At 45.4% G+C, this 20,574-nt stretch overlaps 2 protein-coding genes across 3 annotated transcripts; one reads left to right on the top strand and one right to left on the bottom strand.

Annotated features, from left to right (window-relative positions):
• Positions 1–1,153: 1,153 nt before the first annotated feature.
• On the bottom strand, positions 1,154–15,395 carry LOC110520538 (transmembrane protein 182). Of its 2 annotated transcripts, none has more exons than XM_090230742.1 (6): positions 15,149–15,395; positions 10,535–10,694; positions 9,904–9,958; positions 8,009–8,107; positions 7,698–7,835; positions 1,154–4,064 (listed from the first exon to the last, which is right to left on the bottom strand). In XM_090230742.1, the coding sequence occupies exons 2-6, from the start codon at positions 10,592–10,594 to the stop codon at positions 3,838–3,840; spliced, it is 579 nt and encodes a 192-aa protein (XP_090086868.1). In that variant the 5' UTR covers positions 10,595–10,694; positions 15,149–15,395; the 3' UTR covers positions 1,154–3,837. The 2 variants fall into 2 exon arrangements, with proteins under 2 accessions (XP_090086868.1, XP_090086869.1); XM_090230743.1 differs by lacking the exon at positions 15,149–15,395 and adding an exon at positions 11,436–11,680.
• Positions 11,674–19,899, top strand: LOC110520539 (solute carrier family 67 member A2). Its single transcript, XM_036975108.2, has 6 exons — positions 11,674–11,821; positions 14,219–14,306; positions 14,774–14,817; positions 15,642–15,771; positions 16,056–16,265; positions 17,251–19,899. The coding sequence occupies exons 1-6, from the start codon at positions 11,735–11,737 to the stop codon at positions 18,123–18,125; spliced, it is 1,434 nt and encodes a 477-aa protein (XP_036831003.2). The 5' UTR covers positions 11,674–11,734; the 3' UTR covers positions 18,126–19,899.
• Positions 19,900–20,574: the final 675 nt, after the last annotated feature.

Genomic DNA, 20,574 nt, shown 5'->3' with positions numbered 1-20,574 from the left:
CTCAACCCCCAGGTAGAACGGCAGACCGGTGGGCCACTCCCAACAGCCGTACCACCGAGACATGGTAGTGTGGTTCATAATGCCGGGATGGTCCATCGATGTACCTTCTAGTTTCACTCTGTCTCGGGTGAGTCGGTCGATCTGGTTAGCTGCAGTAAGTCCTTATCTGATAAGAACATCCATCTAGAGCACTGTCTAGATATGAAGAGTGGTGCTCGGAGAGTACACAGAGTACACACTACAGACCAAAACAGACCATACCACAGACAGTCATTAGACACATTTGAATAGATGGTATTTTCAATGAGGCACACCTGTAGATTCAAATAACCATTGTAATCATTAGATGTGTCTAAGTTTACCCAGTGCTTTTGGCATGGTGGGGACAGTCTGGGTTTGAATATTCTCTAATGATGATCTTCTTAGCCAAATCAAATGCACAGCTGCCACTAAAGAGAGAAAGGCAGTAGCTAATATTATAAAATGTGGATATTGGTTTAGAGAACAGTGATTAGACCTGTCTGTGTCACGTCCAAAACATACATTTTCTTGCCATGTTAAATGCGGGAAGACTGTATTTAAATTGAATGCATTCAGTTATACAACTGACTAGGTATCCCCCTTTCTGTTGAACAACTGACTAGGTATCCCCCTTTCTGTTGAACAACTGACTAGGTATCCCCCTTTCTGTTGTACAACTGACTAGGTATCCCCCTTTCTGTTGAACAACTGACTAGGTATCCCCCTTTCTGTTGTACAACTGACTAGGTATCCCCCTTTCTGTTGTACAACTGACTAGGTATCCCCCTTTCTGTTGAACAACTGACTAGGTATCCCCCTTTCTGTTGAACAACTGACTAGGTATGCCCCTTTCTGTTGAACAACTGACTAGGTATCCCCCTTTCTGTTGAACAACTGACTAGGTATCCCCCTTTCTGTTGAACAACTGACTAGGCATCCCGTTCCCTTTCCAAATACTTTGTGATAAATTCATGGCTCTTGATTGAATGAGTAAAAGCCAGAAAAAACACTGAAGGAGAGAGTATGTTTTGAACATGAAATCAGGCCTTGTTATGTGAACGTTCAAGTAAATAACATAACATCTACACTTTCATTTTGATAAAATGTTCCCAGAAAACACATTCACAAAAAATATTTTATCCATTTATTAGTGTTTTAACCTGAATATGTAGTAATTTACATTGTTCAATAAATAATCTACTACACTGAACACAAATATAAATGCAACATGTAAAGTATTGGTCCCATGTTTCATGAGCTGAAATAAAAGATCCCAGAAATGTTCCATACGAACAAAAAGCTTTTTTCTCCCATATTTTGTGCATAAATTTGTTTGCATCCGTGTTAGTGAGCATTTCTACTTTGCCAAAAGAATCCATCCACCTTGGCATATCAAGAAGCTGATTAAACAACATGATCATTACACAGGTGCACCTTGTGCTGGGGACAATAAAAGGCCACTCTAAAATGTTTTAGGTAGAACGGTACGTCCAATCAGCCTCACAACCAGCCACCCGGACAGCTGATGAAACTGTGGGTTTGCACAACGGAAGAAACCGTCTCAGGGAAGCTCATCTGTGTGCTCGTCGTACTCACCAGGGTCAACCGACTTCAGTGGGCCAATGCTCCACTTAAATGGCCACTGACACGCTGGATAAGTGTGCTCTTCACAGATGAATCCTGGTTTCAACTGTACTAGACAGATGGCAGACAGCGAGTATGACGTTGTGTGGGTGAGTGGTTTGCTGATGTCAACATTGTGAACAGAGTGCCCCATGGTGGCGGTGAGGCTATGGTAATGGTGGTCACACCAGATACTGACTGGGTTTCTGATCCATGCCCCTACCTTTTTTTTAAGGTATCTGTGACCAACAGATGCATATCTGTATTCCCAGTCCCAGACTGATTTCCTCATATGAACTGTAACTCAGTAAAATCTTAGAAATTGTTGCATGTTGCGTTTGTATTCTTGTTCAGTGTGTTTACAAAGCAAACAAGTACTTTACTCAAACATCTTAACCAGAGCCATACAGTATATTCATATATTCTAAATATATGGCTCTTATGTTAACCATTAATTCACTATAACACACATTTTTCTCAGAAGGCACTAAGATATCTGATTGGCTGGTTTGACCAGAAATAAGGACTAAACTGACAGTGCAGTGTCAAGAAGGCTGAATATCAAAATCGAAATTAAAATCACAGTGAAATGCCCCGATCATTAATATGAATCACTTTATGGTGATCTAATCTCCACTTCTACGGCTTATTTTTAACTCTTCACGCAGCATGCTTCTATCACGGTGAGGCATTCACACTTATTTCTAACTCTTCACGCAGCATGCTTCTATCACGGTGAGGCATTCACACTTATTTCTAACTCTTCACGCAGCATGCTTCTATCACGGTGAGACATTTACATTGATTTCTAACTCTTCACGCAGCATTCTTCTATCACGGTGAGGCATTCACACTTATTTCTAACTCTTCACGCAGCATTCTTCTATCACGGTGAGGCATTCACACTTATTTCTAACTCTTCACGCAGCATTCTTCTATCACGGTGAGGCATTCACACTTATTTCTAACTCTTCACGCAGCATTCTTCTATCACGGTGAGGCATTCACACTTATTTCTAACTCTTCACGCAGCATGCTTCTATCACGGTGAGGCATTCACACTTATTTCTAACTCTTCACGCAGCATTCTTCTATCACGGTGAGGCATTCACATTTATTTCTAACTCTTCACGCAGCATGCTTCTATCACGGTGAGGCATTCACATTTATTTCTAACTCTTCACGCAGCATGCTTCTATCACGGTGAGGCATTCACACTTATTTCTAACTCTTCACGCAGCATGCTTCTATCACGGTGAGGCATTCACATTTATTTCTAACTCTTCACACAGCATGCTTCTATCACGGTGAGGCATTCACATTTATTTCTAACTCTTCACGCAGCATGCTTCTATCACAGTGAGGCATTCACATTTCCTCTCAAAATGTGTAAATAATTGAAAAAGGAATACACATGTTTTCCATTTATAAAAGTGGTAACCACATCTACAGCATATAAAGTGACTTGTTCGCCCTTCATTTATGTTAAAGGACAACTCAACACACTCAGTAGTAGCCTTCTAAAAACCTTTTGACTAAGGATACCAATACAAAGAGAAAGAACTAAAAAAAAACACTCTTCCTGATCCCTTATCATCGTCATTTCCTACTCGCTGCTACGGCAACATCTGACATGTGACTGCAGACAGCCTGCATAGGCAAATCACCAACATCCGCTGCCGCGTTTCAACCAACCAATCCTGTGTCTCCCAGTACTGTATGTGTCAGGTGAAGAACATGTAGTGATGGGGAATTTAGGACTTGGCTGCATCTCAAGTGGTGCCCTATTCCCTATAGAAACTCTGGTGAAAAGTAGTGCACTAATATGGGGGTATAGGGTGTCACTAGGTGGAACTCTGTCAAACACTGGCAGTGACTGAAACATGTCAATGTAACCAGTCAAATCAGTGACACCACAGAGTTCATTCTATTGGTGGATGATTGACAGAACGCAGAGATTTTCAACACATTCTTGAAGTTACAGAGCAGGGTTGGGGTCAATGATTTGTAAATTCAGTCAATTCAGGAAGTAAACTGAAATTCCAATTCAAATGTATCTCAATGCTTCTCTAGGAGAGGAATGTGGAATTTGAATTTCAGTTGACTTACTGAATTAAAGGAATGGAAATAGAATTGGCCCCAAACCTGTTGCAGAGTTTCGGAAGCCTCCCCCTATCGTCACGGCAACACCAATCAGTGATACTGCATCTGTACGGACCGGCCAATGAGGAGGAAGAGGAGTCCAGCCAGCAGGCAGAAGGAGATGCCGACGGGGGCGAAGAAGAAGGACAGGCCGTAGTGGATGGTGAGGTCGAAGGTGGGGCACAAAGAGGAGCGCTGGTGGTCCACGGAGAACTGCACCACGTCCATCAACTCCACCCACAGCACAGACATCCACACCACACCCAGCAGGAACAGAGCTGAGGGAAGGGAGGGGGAGAGAGAGAGATAGGCAAGGTTGAAGAGGTGTGTGTGTGTGTGTGTGTGTGTGTGTGTGTGTGTGTGAGAGAGAGAGAGAGAGATGATGATGGGAGAGAAAGGTAGGCGGAGAGGAGGTGATAGAGAGAACAGAGAGAGATAGAGAGGGATGATGGGAGAGAAAGGTAGGCGGAGAGGAGGTGATAGGGAGTAGAAACAGAGAGAGATAGAGAGGGATGATGGGAGAGAAAGGTAGGCGGAGAGGAGGTGATAGGGAGTAGAAACAGAGAGAGATAGAGAGGGATGATGGGAGAGAAAGGTAGGCGGAGAGGAGGTGATAGGGAGTAGAAACAGAGAGAGATAGAGAGGGATGATGGGAGAGAAAGGTAGGCAGAGAGGAGGTGATAGGGAGTAGAAACAGAGAGAGATAGAGGGATGATGGGAGAGAAAGGTAGGCGGAGAGGAGGTGATAGGGAGTAGAAACAGAGAGAGATAGAGAGGGATGATGGGAGAGAAAGGTAGGCAGAGAGGAGGTGATAGGGAGTAGAAACAGAGAGAGATAGAGAGGGATGATGGGAGAGAAAGGTAGGCAGAGAGGAGGTGATAGGGAGTAGAAACAGAGAGAGATAGAGAGGGATGATGGGAGAGAAAGGTAGGCAGAGAGGAGGTGATAGGGAGTAGAAACAGAGAGAGATAGAGAGGGATGATGGGAGAGAAAGGTAGGCGGAGAGGAGGTGATAGGGAGTAGAAACAGAGAGAGGAGGTGATAGGGAGTAGAAACAGAGAGAGGAGGTGATAGGGAGTAGAAACAGAGAGAGATAGAGAGGGATGATGGGAGAGAAAGGTAGGCGGAGAGGAGGTGATAGGGAGTAGAAACAGAGAGAGATAGAGAGGGATGATGGGAGAGAAAGGTAGGCAGAGAGGAGGTGATAGGGAGTAGAAACAGAGAGAGATAGAGAGGGATGATGGGAGAGAAAGGTAGGCAGAGAGGAGGTGATAGGGAGTAGAAACAGAGAGAGATAGAGAGGGATGATGGGAGAGAAAGGTAGGCGGAGAGGAGGTGATAAGGAGTAGAAACAGAGAGAGATAGAGAGGGATGATGGGAGAGAAAGGTAGGCAGAGAGGAGGTGATAGGGAGTAGAAACAGAGAGAGATAGAGAGGGATGATGGGAGAGAAAGGTAGGCGGAGAGGAGGTGATAGGGAGTAGAAACAGAGAGAGATAGAGAGGGATTATGGGAGAGAAAGGTAGGCAGAGAGGAGGTGATAGGGAGTAGAAACAGAGAGAGATAGAGAGGGATGATGGGAGAGAAAGGTAGGCGGAGAGGAAGTGATAGGGAGTAGAAACAGAGAGAGATAGAGAGGGATGATGGGAGTAGAAACAGAGAGAGGAGGTGATAGGGAGTAGAAACAGAGAGAGATAGAGAGGAGGTGATAGGGAGTAGAAACAGAGAGAGATAGAGAGGGATGATGGGAGTAGAAACAGAGAGAGGAGGTGATAGGGAGTAGAAACAGAGAGAGATAGAGAGGAGGTGATAGGGAGTAGAAACAGAGAGAGGAGGTGATAGGGAGTAGAAACAGAGAGAGATAGAGAGGAGGTGATAGGGAGTAGAAACAGAGAGAGGAGGTGATAGGGAGTAGAAACAGAGAGAGATAGAGAGGAGGTGATAGGGAGTAGAAACAGAGAGAGGAGGTGATAGGGAGTAGAAACAGAGAGAGATAGAGAGGAGGTGATAGGGAGTAGAAACAGAGAGAGGAGGTGATAGGGAGTAGAAACAGAGAGAGATAGAGAGGAGGTGATAGGGAGTAGAAACAGAGAGAGGAGGTGATAGGGAGTAGAAACAGAGAGAGATAGAGAGGAGGTGATAGGGAGTAGAAACAGAGAGAGGAGGTGATAGGGAGTAGAAACAGAGAGAGATAGAGAGGAGGTGATAGGGAGTAGAAACAGAGAGAGATAGAGAGGGATGATGGGAGAGAAAGGTAGGCAGAGAGGAGGTGATAGGGAGTAGAAACAGAGAGAGATAGAGAGGGATGATGGGAGAGAAAGGTAGGCGGAGAGGAGGTGATAGGGAGTAGAAACAGAGAGAGGAGGTGATAGGGAGTAGAAACAGAGAGAGGAGGTGATAGGGAGTAGAAACAGAGAGAGATAGAGAGGAGGTGATAGGGAGTAGAAACAGAGAGAGGAGGTGATAGGGAGTAGAAACAGAGAGAGATAGAGAGGAGGTGATAGGGAGTAGAAACAGAGAGAGGAGGTGATAGGGAGTAGAAACAGAGAGAGATAGAGAGGAGGTGATAGGGAGTAGAAACAGAGATAGAGAGGGATGATGGGAGAGAAAGGTAGGCGGAGAGGAGGTGATAAGGAGTAGAAACAGAGAGAGATAGAGAGGGATGATGGGAGAGAAAGGTAGGCAGAGAGGAGGTGATAGGGAGTAGAAACAGAGAGAGATAGAGAGGGATGATGGGAGAGAAAGGTAGGCGGAGAGGAGGTGATAGGGAGTAGAAACAGAGAGAGATAGAGAGGAGGTGATAGGGAGTAGAAACAGAGAGAGATAGAGAGGGATGATGGGAGTAGAAACAGAGAGAGGAGGTGATAGGGAGTAGAAACAGAGAGAGATAGAGAGGAGGTGATAGGGAGTAGAAACAGAGAGAGGAGGTGATAGGGAGTAGAAACAGAGAGAGATAGAGAGGAGGTGATAGGGAGTAGAAACAGAGCGAGGAGGTGATAGGGAGTAGAAACAGAGAGAGATAGAGAGGAGGTGATAGGGAGTAGAAACAGAGAGAGGAGGTGATAGGGAGTAGAAACAGAGAGAGATAGAGAGGAGGTGATAGGGAGTAGAAACAGAGAGAGGAGGTGATAGGGAGTAGAAACAGAGAGAGATAGAGAGGAGGTGATAGGGAGTAGAAACAGAGAGAGGAGGTGATAGGGAGTAGAAACAGAGAGAGATAGAGAGGAGGTGATAGGGAGTAGAAACAGAGAGAGATAGAGAGGGATGATGGGAGAGAAAGGTAGGCAGAGAGGAGGTGATAGGGAGTAGAAACAGAGAGAGATAGAGAGGGATGATGGGAGAGAAAGGTAGGCGGAGAGGAGGTGATAGGGAGTAGAAACAGAGAGAGGAGGTGATAGGGAGTAGAAACAGAGAGAGGAGGTGATAGGGAGTAGAAACAGAGAGAGATAGAGAGGAGGTGATAGGGAGTAGAAACAGAGAGAGGAGGTGATAGGGAGTAGAAACAGAGAGAGATAGAGAGGAGGTGATAGGGAGTAGAAACAGAGAGAGGAGGTGATAGGGAGTAGAAACAGAGAGAGATAGAGAGGAGGTGATAGGGAGTAGAAACAGAGAGAGGAGGTGATAGGGAGTAGAAACAGAGAGAGATAGAGAGGGATGATGGGAGTAGAAACAGAGAGAGATAGAGAGGAGGTGATAGGGAGTAGAAACAGAGAGAGGAGGTGATAGGGAGTAGAAACAGAGAGAGATAGAGAGGGCGTATCAGACTGGCTGCAGCAAGTATTTGTATTAGGGATGGGTATTCATGAGCTTTTCATCTTTGTACATCCGTTCAACAGAGGGAAACTGTTTAGCGCAATCCTATCCTATGTTGTGTATCCTGAAATGTATGATGTTATCGGCCAATGACTCACCGGACATCAGGAAGAGGCCGCCCCCAGCCTTATATAGACGGTGACTGGCGAATGGGGCAGCACAGATGATAAAAAACCCGCCCATTACGACGGCAGCCACACCAATTAGCATGAAGATACTCCAGAAGCCTCTGTAGACTGTATGAGACGAATGTCAATCATTGTTAGAACCATGAGTAATGATAGGCTGACATTAATTTGAATATACCAACAAACACATGTGGACAATCTCAGAATCTCATAGTAGGCTACATATATTATATGTCAATTACATATAATATACACACACACGCACACAGATAAGCACTTACTGATTGCAGAGTCATATGTAGTGGCATTGTGAGTCTGTTGAGACACTGGAAATGGGAAGAGGTAGGCGTGTGTGCAAACTTTGGCATGTGGCTGATTGGCTAGTGAGAGACAAACAAGCACATTGTTACATACATTAAATCATATATATATTATACAGTGGGGAGAATAAGTATTTGATACACTGCCGATTTCGCAGGTTTTCCTACTTACAAAGCATGTAGAGGTCTGTAATTTTATCATAAGTACACTTCAACTGTGAGAGACGATATCTAAAACAAAAATCCTGAAAATTACATTGTATGATTTTTATTACAGAGATCATACGTTTCCTGTAGTTCTTGACCAGGTTTGCACACACTGCAGAAGGGATTTTGGCCCACTCCTCCATACAGACCTTCTCCAGATCCTTCAGGTTTCGGGGCTGTCGCTGGGCAATACGGACTTTCAGCTACCTCCAAATATTTTCTATTGGGTTCAGGTCTGGGAACTGGCTAGGCCACTCCAGAACCTTGAGATGCTTCTTACGGAGCCACTCTTTAGTTACCCTGGCTGTGTGTTTCGGGTCGTTGTCATGCTGGAAGACCCAGCTGCGACCCATCTTCAATGCTCTTACTGAGGGAAGGAGGTTGTTGGCCAAGATCTGGCGATACATGGCCCCATCCATCCTCCCCTCAATACGGTGCAGTCGTCCTGTCCCCTTTGCAGAAAAGCATCCCCAAAGAATGATGTTTCCACCTCCATGTTTCACGGTTGGGAGGGTGTTCTTGGGGTTGTACTCATCCTTCTTCTTCCTCCAAACATGGCGAGTGGATTTTAGAACAAAAAGCTCTATTTTTGTCTCATCAGACCACTTGACCTTCTCCCATTCCTCCTCTGGATCATCCAGATGGTCATTGGCAAACTTCAGACGGGCCTGGACATGCGCTGGCTTGAGCATGGGGACCTTGCGTGCGCGGCAGGATTTTAATCCATGACGGCGTAGTGTGTTACTAATGGTTTTCTTTGAGACTGTGGTCCCAGCTCTCTTCAGGTCATTGACCAGGTCCTGCCGTGTAGTTCTGGGCTGATTCCTCACCTTCCTCATGATCATTGATGCCTCACGAGGTGAGATCTTGCATGGAGCCCCAGACCGAGGGTGATTGAACGTCATCTTGAACTTCTTCCATTTTCTAATTATTGCGCCAACAGTTGTTGCCTTCTCACCAAGCTGCTTACCTACTGTCCTGTAGCCCATCCCAGCCTTGTGCAGGTCTACAATTTTATCCCTGATGTCCTTACACAGCTCTCTGGTCTTGGCCATTGTGGAGAGGTTGGAGTCTGTTTGATTGAGTGTGTGGACAGGTGTCTTTTATACAGGTAACGAGTTCAAACAGGTGCAGTTAATACAGGTAATGAGTGGAGAACAGGAGGGATTCTTAAAGAAAAACGAACAGGTCTGTGAGAGCCGTAATTCTTACTGGTTGGTAGGTGATCAAATACTTATGTCATGCAATAAAATGCAAATGAATTACTTAAAAATCATACAATGTGATTTTCTGGATTTTTGTTGAAGTGTACCTATGATAAAAATTACAGCCCTCTACATGCTTTGTAAGTAGGAAAACCTGCAAAATCGGCAGTGTATCAAATACTTGTTCTCCCCACTGTATAAAGAGACAGGAGGAACCGGGCCGGGCCGGGCCTTGCCTTGCCTTGCCTCTAAAACAGTCGTGGCCAAAAGTGTTGAGAATGACACAAATATTAATGTTCACAAAGTCTGCTGCTTCAGTGTCTTTAGACGTTACTATGGACTACTGACGTATAATTACCAGCATTTCATAAAGTGTCAAAGGCTTTTATTGACAATTACATGATGTTGATGCCCAGAGTCAATATTTGCAGTGTTGACCCTTACTTTTCAAGACCTCTGCAATCCACCCCGGCATGCTGTCTGTAACTAACTTCTTCGTCTGATGAGGAGTAGGAAGGATTGGACCAAAATGCAGCGTGGTCCAAGTGAGGGAAAGAAATGAAAATGGAAACAGTTCTTTATGGTGAAAACACAGATACAGAAAAACAACTACCCACAAACACCAGGTGGGAACAGGCTACCGAAGTATGGTTCTCAATCACCCACAACCAACATGGGGAAAACAGGCTACCGAAGTATGGTTCTCAATCAGAGACAACGATAGACAGCTGCCTCTGATTGGGAACCATACCAGGCCAAACACATAGAAATACAAACATAGAACAAACATAGAATATCCACCCCAACTCACGATCTGACAAAACTAAAATAGAGACATAAAAAAGGAACTAAGGTCAGGACGTGACACTGTCAATTAACTTCTGGGCCACATCCTGACTGATGGCAGACCATTCTTGCATAATCAATGCTTGGAGTTTGTCAGAATTTGTGGGGTTTTGTTTGTCCACCACCTCTTGAGGATTAACCACTCCCTTGGCTGAGAAGCAACCCCACACATGAATGGTCTCAGGATGCTTTACTGTTGGCATGACACAGGACTGATGGTAGCGCTCACCTTGTCTTCTCCGGACAAGCTTTTTTCCGGATGCCCCAAACAATCGGAAAGGGGATTCATCAGAGAAAATGACTTTACCCCAGTCCTCAGCAGTCCAATCGCTGTACCTTTTGCAGAATATCAGTCTGTCCCTGATGTTTTTCCTGCGATTAAGGACACGCTAGAAAGTGGAATGCATAGTGAGAATGGGAAGCATTTAATGTTCCAGCCACGTCCAGTAGGTGGACTAGAAGCAACCATAAAACATCCTTATTTAAAACATCTACTACACGCGGCAGCGTAGCCTAGTGGTTGGAGTGTTGGACTAGTAACCGGGAAGGTTGCAAGTTCAAATCCCTGAGCTGACAAGATACAAATCTGTTGTTCTGCCCCTGAACAGGCAGTTACACTGTTTGTAGGCAGTCATTGAGAATTTGTTCTTAACTGACTTGCCTAGTTAAATAAATAAAGGTAAACTAACTTTATAGGCCTATTGCATACCGTTAATAATCAGTGCATCTACCTGTGACGATGTGGCTTTGCGCCATCCTTGCAGTCAGAAGATCTCATTTTTCAGCAAAAGCAGCACAAAGATGTAGTACACTGAGAATAGTGTTTACTAGAAAAGTGTATTCTAGTTTATGCTTAATATTCTGGATCTATTTGTTTTCAAGTCGACGCTGAACACCGAGCTGTAAATAATACACCTGACTTCACGCGCCTGCCATCTCCCTCAGCCGTGACACACGTGAAAGCACACTAACTGTTAAAGTAATGATTTAATAACTGCAGACACGTTTACGCAGTCATAGCAAGACACACATAATGTATGCATACTAGCACAGAGTCAAGCTGAGAGTCTTGCTGAGAGAGTTGCTGTATTAGAACGACTGACAGATATTAAATACAGAGCTTGGCTTACTGTCTGACATCAGGTCGATACCACCTGGTAGATCTCTCGGTGCGCCAAATGGGACGAGACTAGACCCCAGCAGGTCAATCATCCACATGACGCTTCAATGAATCCACTTTGATTAAATGGACGCTATTTTCTGCCAAATATGACAATATCGGTACATCCTCAAAAGTTTGAATTGAGGTGGTTGGAAGTTAAATTGAACACGAACACCCCTGAAGAAAGCGAATATTCCCGAGACTGCAGGGTGTAGATGACAGTAAGCGTTTCCGCATCGACCCGTAGCGTGCTGTCATTGCGGGAGAATGAACAACGCAAAATGTTGCATATTAAATCAAATACCAAGGAGACGAACACGGATTATACAATGTATCTATGTGGTGGGGTTCATGGTAAGTGCAACATTGTAACCTTTTTTGAAGGTTACATTTGAACACGAAAGTATTGAAGTCACGCTTTAAATACGTAACTTTTTGGGCGACCCGACCAAATTCACATAGAAATACAGTTAGAGTTATAAATATGTAATTGCCATTGAAAGCAAGTCTAAGAAGCGGTAGATCTGTTCTATGTGCGATATTTTTATGTCTCTTATTCTTAAATTTAGTTTTTTGCATCTTTTACTTTCAGTTTTGTACAGTAGCTTCAAACAGCTAACAATACAATATATTTGGTTATGGAAAAGATCATTCACAGCAGTTTAGATGGTAAAATGATTATCTACACGATATATGATTTTTTTGTTACATAAACTGAAATTAGACAAACTGTTAGAATTTTAGCAACAGTGTATCTTATGGAGTCTAAAATTGAGAGAGAGAGAGAGAGGGGGGGGGGGGGGCAGAGAGAGAGAGGGGGACAGAGAGAGAGAGGGGGACAGGGAGAGAGAGGGGGACAGAGAGAGAGAGAGGGGGACAGAGAGAGAGAGGGGGACAAAGAGAGAGAGTGAGAGGGAGTGAGAGTGAGAGAGAGAGTGCTCTCACATTGGACATTGAACCTGATAGTTGAGGTAAATGCTTGCTGATGACATCAGTTTGTTTTAACTTTACAGGGGCTACATCATGACATTATGGGCTTTTATGCTATGTCAAATATTGATTATGGTTTAGGCGGTTCCATCATATATGAAACCACAACATACATCAAATGTATTAAACATTGTGCCTGCATTTGCCAAAAAATGCATGAATGGATTGTTCTGCAGCCAGTCACTAATGCTGATCCAGCTGATCATAAGAGACGGGTTGAGTCCCATCACAGCACTGTCAAAAAAACCTCAACTCTTCACCATTGTGGGAGGCTTTATTGTCAACCAATCATAAGGGTCTCACTAATTGATTGTACAATATGTACACCCATACACCCATCACTGTGTTTACTTGATAGCTACCTACACAAATAGCTAGCTAGAACAAAGTGTTAATAAGATATTAATTAAAAAGATTAAAAGCAATACAAATAAATATTATGATTTCAGTTTGTGATTGTGTGATATAAGGGTTAGATACATGTTTACTTCGACATTATAAAGAAAACCTTTTTTTAAACAATGGCAACATTGCCACGTTGATCTGAACCTTTGCTGTTGGAAAACCAGAGTAGTGTCTGACTTTGTTGCTTTAGTTTTACCACCACACCATGACGTGGTCGCTGAGTCCACCTTTAAATTATAAAGTCAGTCTCAATGTCACCCGCCAGATTCAGACGCATGAAAATGCCATCAGAAAAAAAAGCTTGAAAACTTCATTCGATTTCTTCCCCCCCAAAAGCTAAAACTGAACATAATTCATGATGGTTTTAATTTAGTTTGAAGTCAAAGATAATAGTTTCAGTATAGTTTTAGTTTTTCAGACGGGTTTGTTCATTATTTTATTTCAGTTTATTGTTGTTTTTGGATGATTATTTTTCATTTGTTTTTGTTTACTATAATAACCTTTGATTTTTGACACTCATTTGTGTACTGGTTGAAGGTCACTAGACTGAAGGTACAAGGACTGATCAGACAGTACCAAATGTTCAAGACAAAAGACAGTGATTTTTCCACCTGCTACAGAATCACAGTGTTCACAATGTCATCAGTACAATAATAATTTGTTTGTCCTCAGTCCTGGTACCTTCAGTAGCTCTGGCGTCAATTACCTATCAAAGGAAATGAGAACAACCCATAGCAGTCAGTGACAAGTCTAGTGACCGCCAACCAACACACAAACAAGTGTCACAAATAGGTCACTGGAAATCATGTGTGTTACAGAAAGGGAAAACTAAAATACAAGCATTGTGTTAATCACTCTAAACTGAATGACAACTTCATTCACCTTACATTTCCCCACTTCAAACTTCTTCCTGGGTGTTTGTTGTGGTTGCTGTTTATGTGTTGTCTATGACAGTGTCGTTGCTGTAGCTCAACAGTGTTTGAACTAAAAGAACACCTGCTGTAGTCACTCAGTCTATGCTCTCTCTCTCTCTCTCTCTCTCTCTCTCTCTCTCTCTTTCTGTCTGTGTCTCTCGCTCTCTCTCTCTCTCTCTCTCTCTCTCTCTCTCTCTCTCTCTCTCTCTCTCTTTCTGTCTGTGTCTCTCTCTCTCTCTCTCTCTGTTTCTCTCTCTCTATCTCTCTCTCTCTCTGTCTCTCTGTCTCTCTGTCTCTCTGTCTCTCTGTCTCTCTCTGTCTCTGTCTCTCTCTCTCCCTCTCTCTCTCCCCCTCTCTCTCTCCCCCTCTCTCTCTCCCCCTCTCTCTCTCTCCCTCTCTCTCTCTCTCCTGTCTCTCTTCTGTCTCTCTGTCTCCTCACCAGGACCTGTTTGGGGTGAGCTTGATCATTCCCCTGCTGAGTCACCATGTCAAGGCCCTTGGGGCCAGCCCCACCGTGGCAGGCTTAGTAGGTATGAAGATGATGAAGATATAATACCAGAAAAAACAGGAGAGTTCACATCAGTGTCATATGTTTTCATACATCAGAAGTGGTGGTATAATTTAGCTGTAGCTGGCCAACCTGGGAAATTCAAAAAAATACTCTTATTGCATTAAATATTGTATGAAACAAATGGATAGGGACCTGTGAGGACAACAGATGAAGGAATTGTCTTTTTCTGCTAAATAAGCTTTCTCTCTGCGTGTGAAATCACCAGCTGATATACTTACTCATGTCATATCACTGTGAGCACTGATTGAGTTCACAGGGTCTGATAGCTTATGCAAAGTGCTACAGCGGCTTACATCGTAGGCAAGCTGTAATCATAATTGTCTCTAGCGGCTAGCGGCTCACCACTGTTAGCATTGGTCTATAAACAACAGTTCAAAATTCAGAATGGGTCATAATCTGTACCTAATGCATTGGTTTATGTTTCAGGCTCCACATATGGGATCCTACAACTCTTCTCTAGCACTATAGTTGTAAGTACTGACGGTGTTCTGAAGACAGACAGTAGTATTGTGGTACTGTATGTCTTGTTGAACGCCAGTGTGTTTCTGGTATGACAGCATAGAACAGTTACACACACACACACACACACACACAGACACACACACACACACACACACACACACACACACACACACACACACACACACACACACACACACACACACACACACACACACACACACACACACACACACACACACACACACACACACACACACACACACACACACACACACACACACACACACACACACACACACACACACACACACACACACACACACTACCCTAAGACCTCACCTGACATGGTGTTTGTGTCCTTTGGTCTCCACAACGATGTCAACATCTGAGGTTCTGATAGAACGTCAGCAGTGACCTGGAGTTTGATGCTCTACCATGCACTAACCACTAACACTCCATGAACATCCACAAATTCCTCTGAATCTACGTCTCTTAACAAGGTTGATACTGTATGCTGAGAGAGGTCTCCTCTGAAGAGAGACAGAGGTTCTCAGAGTAGAGTTGTGAGAGGCACTTCCCCTTCCCCCACAGTCTCCTGAAATTGGTTTAAATCTCAGGGGTCATGAGACAAATTAAAGGAGGAGAAGGAATCGTTTGTGGCCCCAGTGAACAGACAGGGAGGGAGGGATGGGTTGATGGAGGGAGGAAGGAGGGAGGAAGGGAACAGCCAGGTCTCTGTGGTAATCCCCACAGGCCACATCCAGAAAACAGCAAATTCAATTGACTCTGATTTCATTGTACTATGTGTGATGATGGTGGTTGTGATCGGCAGGGCAGCTGGAGTGACGTGGTGGGGAGGCGGTACTCTATGCTGTTGTGTCTGCTGCTGAGTGCTCTGGGCTACGGCCTGCTGGGGATGTCCACCAGCATCGCCCTGTTTCTCCTGGCTAGGATCCCTGTGGGTGAGTCAAACTGGGGGGGAGAGAGGGAGGTAGAAACAATTAGGTGAGTCAGGGAGGAGACTTCTTTCTTCAGAGGCTTTAGCCTCGAAAGATCTCTACCATATATCTGAAGTCTGAGTCTGAGTCTGAATCGTTCAGGTATGTAAAAACAAAAAAATACTTTGATGTTTTATATGCACCGTGACTGTCAGTAAAAACATAATTGATCATTAACATTCTGTTACACACAAACATAAAAACAACTTCTCTGTCATGTGTCCACTCCCTCTCGCTCTGTCCTCCAGGCCTGTTCAAGCACTCCCTGTCCATCTGCCGGGCCCTGCTGTCTGATCTGGTGTCTGAGGTGGAGCGCCCCCTAGTGATGGGACACTTCCACGTGGCCTCCAGCATGGGCTTCATCTTGGGGCCCGTGGTGGGGGGCTACCTCACTGAACATGACGGAGGCTTCTACACCGCATCCTTCACCTGTGCCGCCATCTTCCTCCTCAACGCAGGTAGGTGGGGTTTCTCCTGCACCGCCACCTTCCTCCTCAACGCAGGTAGGTGGGGTTTCTCCTGCACCGCCACCTTCCTCCTCAACGCAGGTAGGTGGGGTTTCTCCTGCACCGCCATCTTCCTCCTCAACGCAGGTAGGTGGGGTTTCTCCTGCACCGCCACCTTCCTCCTCAACGCAGGTAGGTGGGGTTTCTCCTGCGCCGTCACCTTCCTCCTCAACGCAGGTAGGTGGGGTTTCTCCTGTGCCGTCACCTTCCTCCTCAACGCAGGTAGGTGGGGTTTCTCCTGCGCCGCCACCTTCCTCCTCAACGCAGGTAGGTGGGGTTTCTCCTGCACCGCCATCTTCCTCCTCAACGCAGGTAGGTGGGGTTTCTCCTGCGCCGCCACCTTCCTCCTCAACACAGGTAGGTGGGGTTTCTCCTGCACCGCCACCTTCCTCCTCAACGCAGGTAGGTGGGGTTTCTCCTGTGCCGCCATCTTCCTCCTCAACGCAGGTAGGTGGGGTTTCTCCTGCGCCGCCACCTTCCTCCTCAACGCAGGTAGGTGGGGTTTCTCCTGTGCCGCCATCTTCCTCCTCAACGCAGGTAGGTGGGGTTTCTCCTGCACCGCCATCTTCCTCCTCAACGCAGGTAGGTGGGGTTTCTCCTGTGCCGCCATCTTCCTCCTCAACGCAGGTAGGTGGGGTTTCTCCTGCGCCGCCACCTTCCTCCTCAACGCAGGTAGGTGGGGTTTCTCCTGTGCCGCCACCTTCCTCCTCAACACAGGTAGCTGGGGGTGAGGATGAGGATAGGAGATGGGGGAGGGAGGGAGAGGCAAGGAGAGAGAGGGGAGGAGCAGGAGAGTAGGCAAAGGGTGTGCAAGGCACTTATGTTGGTATTCCCAATTCCAACCAATTCTACATCACACCTTAACTCTAGCCACTTTGTGGATGTGGAAGGATGGGATGTGTGCTGTCTAACCTTGTGTTTGTTGTGTTCCATCCAGGTCTAGTTTGGCTGCTTCCCTGGAGCGATGCACTAACCCCACGCACCGATGCTAACTCCAACAGCAGCGCTAGCAATGCCAGCTGCCACGACAACGACAACCACTTCACCTCAACACAGCAAAACTGCTCCCAAGGCAACAGCGACAACCAAACTACAGCGCCGGCGGCAGCGGTCACAGGATCCGTGGCTCCAGAGAAGAACCAGAGGAGCTGGAGCTGGGATCTGGACTGGGGGGAGGTGTCCCTGCTCCCTTCTGCCTGGCGTCAGCTCTCTTCGGTGGGCTCCAAGATTAGCAGTGTGGCCTCCTCAGACATGTGGGACCTGTTCCTGGTGCGTCTGCTCATGGCCATGGCCATAATGCTGTACTACAGTAACTTCTCCCTGGCCATGGAGGAGCGCTTCATGCTGAAGCCCAAAGCCACAGGTTATCTAATCAGCTACAGCTCTACCCTGGGGGCCCTAGCCGGGTTCTTGGTGGGACCCATCACTAAACTGTACGGTAACAACATGTCGGCGCTGTTGCTACACTCTTCGGTCCTCACATGTTGCCTGATCCTGCTCTACGCCGTAGCGCCCAGTATCTGGCACGTGTTGTTAAGTTCCACTTTCATCGCCATCTCTACAACCATCGGGCGCACCTGCATCACTGACCTGGTACTGCAGAAAGGGGGCGCTCACGCCAGCGGCACACTCATCGGGGCGGGACAGTCAGTGACCGCGGTGGGGCGCGTGCTCGCACCCCTACTCTCGGGGCTGGCCCAGGAGTTTAGTCCCTGTGGGCCCCCGATTCTGGGGGTAGGGCTGGCGTTAGCGGGCATCGTCCTGCTGTTGGTCAGGGTGCCAAAATGGGATGAGAGGGGGAAAGAGGCATAACTCTGAGTCACTCACAGTGAGAGAGTGAATGAATGAGAGAGTGAATGAATGAGAGAGGGTCAAAACTACAACAGCACTGGAGACAGAACTGATGCAGAACTGTTGGGGTTGGTTTTTGTTGACGTGTCAGCTGGGGGTGGTTCCATTGTTTGTTTTTTTTAGCCACAACTCCAGCTCTGTTGGTTGGGTCTCGATGTGATGACATCACAGCACCGATAGGACCCAGGTCATCATCAGCATCGCTCTCTTCCCCCCACTTCAGTCCCCCAAACAGACCGGGTCATCATCAGTATGGCTATTCCCCACTTCAGTCCCCCAAACAGACCGGGTCATCATCAGCATGGTTATTCCCCACTTCAGTCCCCCAAACAGACCGGGTCATCATCAGCATGGCTATTCCCCACTTCAGTCCCCCAAACAGACCGGGTCATCATCAGCATGGCTATTCCCCACTTCAGTCCCCCAAACAGACCGGGTCATCATCAGTATGGCTATTCCCCACTTCAGTCCCCCAAACAGACCGGGTCATCATCAGCATGGCTATTCCCCACTTCAGTCCCCCAAACAGACCGGGTCATCATCGGCATGGCTATTCCCCACTTCAGTCCCCCAAACAGACCGGGTCATCATCAGCATGGCTATTCCCCACTTCAGTCCCCCAAACAGACCGGGTCATCATCAGTATGGCTATTCCCCACTTCAGTCCCCCAAACAGACCGGGTCATCATCGGCATGGCTATTCCCCACTTCAGTCCCCCAAACAGACCGGGTCATCATCAGCATGGCTATTCCCCACTTCAGTCCCCCAAACAGGGGAGAATGCAAAAAGTTCAGTGTTGCCAAGGCGACCGTGAACAAAGCCAGCAACCCTCTGTAAAAGGCATGGGAAGTTGTCCATGCTAAGTTAGCTTAGCGTAGGTCAACAGCATGTCAGTGGCTCATTAGGTTCTTATAACCTAGAAATATTCAAATGTTTATGTCTCTAGTGAGAGGCAATAATTCAATTAAAAACAACAACATATAAGTCTAATGTTACTCTAATGTAATCCTGCTCTTCCTTAACAACCACTACAAATAGTCCAGGATAGTATTGGTACTGAGAATGCTAATTTCCCCCAAATGCTCTGTTTCTGACCTATCTTATGAGGGTGGACAGCAGGTGAAGGGGCTCCTCTTTCCTCTCTGGCGCCACATTCTATTTTCTCTCCCTTCTCACAAAAGTGTGCACTCCGTCACCCTCCCTTTAAGGGTTGAACATATTTGGATCAGTGTGAATTTTGAATCCTTTTGTGTGAGTGATCTGGTACACACTGGGGAAACGGATCAAGAACCTTAACTGAGCTTGAGTACTGGTTGTCCACAGGCACATATCTAGGATTCATTTACCCTTCCTAAACCCTAACCACGCAGGGGAAGTTAAACACATTTTCCAAGGATCTTAGGTCAGTGTCTGTGGGTAACATCATCGTACTTCCTTTAACCACTACGCTATCAGGGCCTTTTCAATGGAAATCTTTACTTTTATACAAATATATAATTTATTTTCATTTTATATTATTTTCCCTTATTCTACATTGTCCATATTGAGTTTAGTCTAATTCATAAATGTACTGTTAATTATTATTTATATATGAATGATCTTATTTTGAATGGAGTTGCCCTTACACTGACCCAAATGCTACTGAATGTTATGAAGACACTTATTGTGCTGAATGATTCGTATGAAGGAAGTAAAGATCATACCATTTGACAATAAAATAAGTATATTCCTAAACATGTGAATGTTTTGAATGTCAATGTCAGTTCCATAACTTTTTTTCAATTTGATGATGGATGACTGATAGTTTGAGATTTCTTTCTCCTACAAGGTGTTTTTAGCTCTGTTGCTAATGCTGAGTTCGTGACATCTCATAAATTCATAAATATGAGCATGTGACTGGAGAAAATCCACTTGAACGCCCCTCCAACTAGTAATTACTAGTGTCAAACTCGTCTAACATCCCTGAGCTCCGACTTCTCCCACATGTTGAACTCTGACGTCACCTACTAAGGAAATGACCTCGATAGCGTTTTCAGCAGTTAATACAACACAACAAAAATACAATAAACCAAACCTATTTATATATATATATTTAACACTATAACTTGATTACAAGCATGATAGCTGTACTTTTCAGTTATAGTTGTAGCAGCTTGTTTGCCATTAGCCAATCTGCTTTCTCAAAGAGTTCAAAGCACGTGAATGCACACAACCTGTTGCTCCCGGTTTACCAGTAGTGTTTTCAGAGTTTTTCAGACTTGAAACACTGATCAATCTCTGCAATACAGCAACTAGAACGACCATTTTGACAAGAAATAAGGTGTCATTTCAACATTATACATCAAGATTTTATTACTTAACTCAAGCAACACAGATAGTCAGAGCAGTGTTCATGAAGACCCTGTTAAG

The sequence above is a fragment of the Oncorhynchus mykiss genome, chromosome 3 (genome assembly GCF_057628025.1).
Source record: "Oncorhynchus mykiss isolate SJ-2025 chromosome 3, ASM5762802v1, whole genome shotgun sequence".
Taxonomy (NCBI): Eukaryota; Metazoa; Chordata; class Actinopteri; order Salmoniformes; family Salmonidae; genus Oncorhynchus; species Oncorhynchus mykiss.
This window is presented reverse-complemented; position numbering and strand designations above follow the sequence as displayed.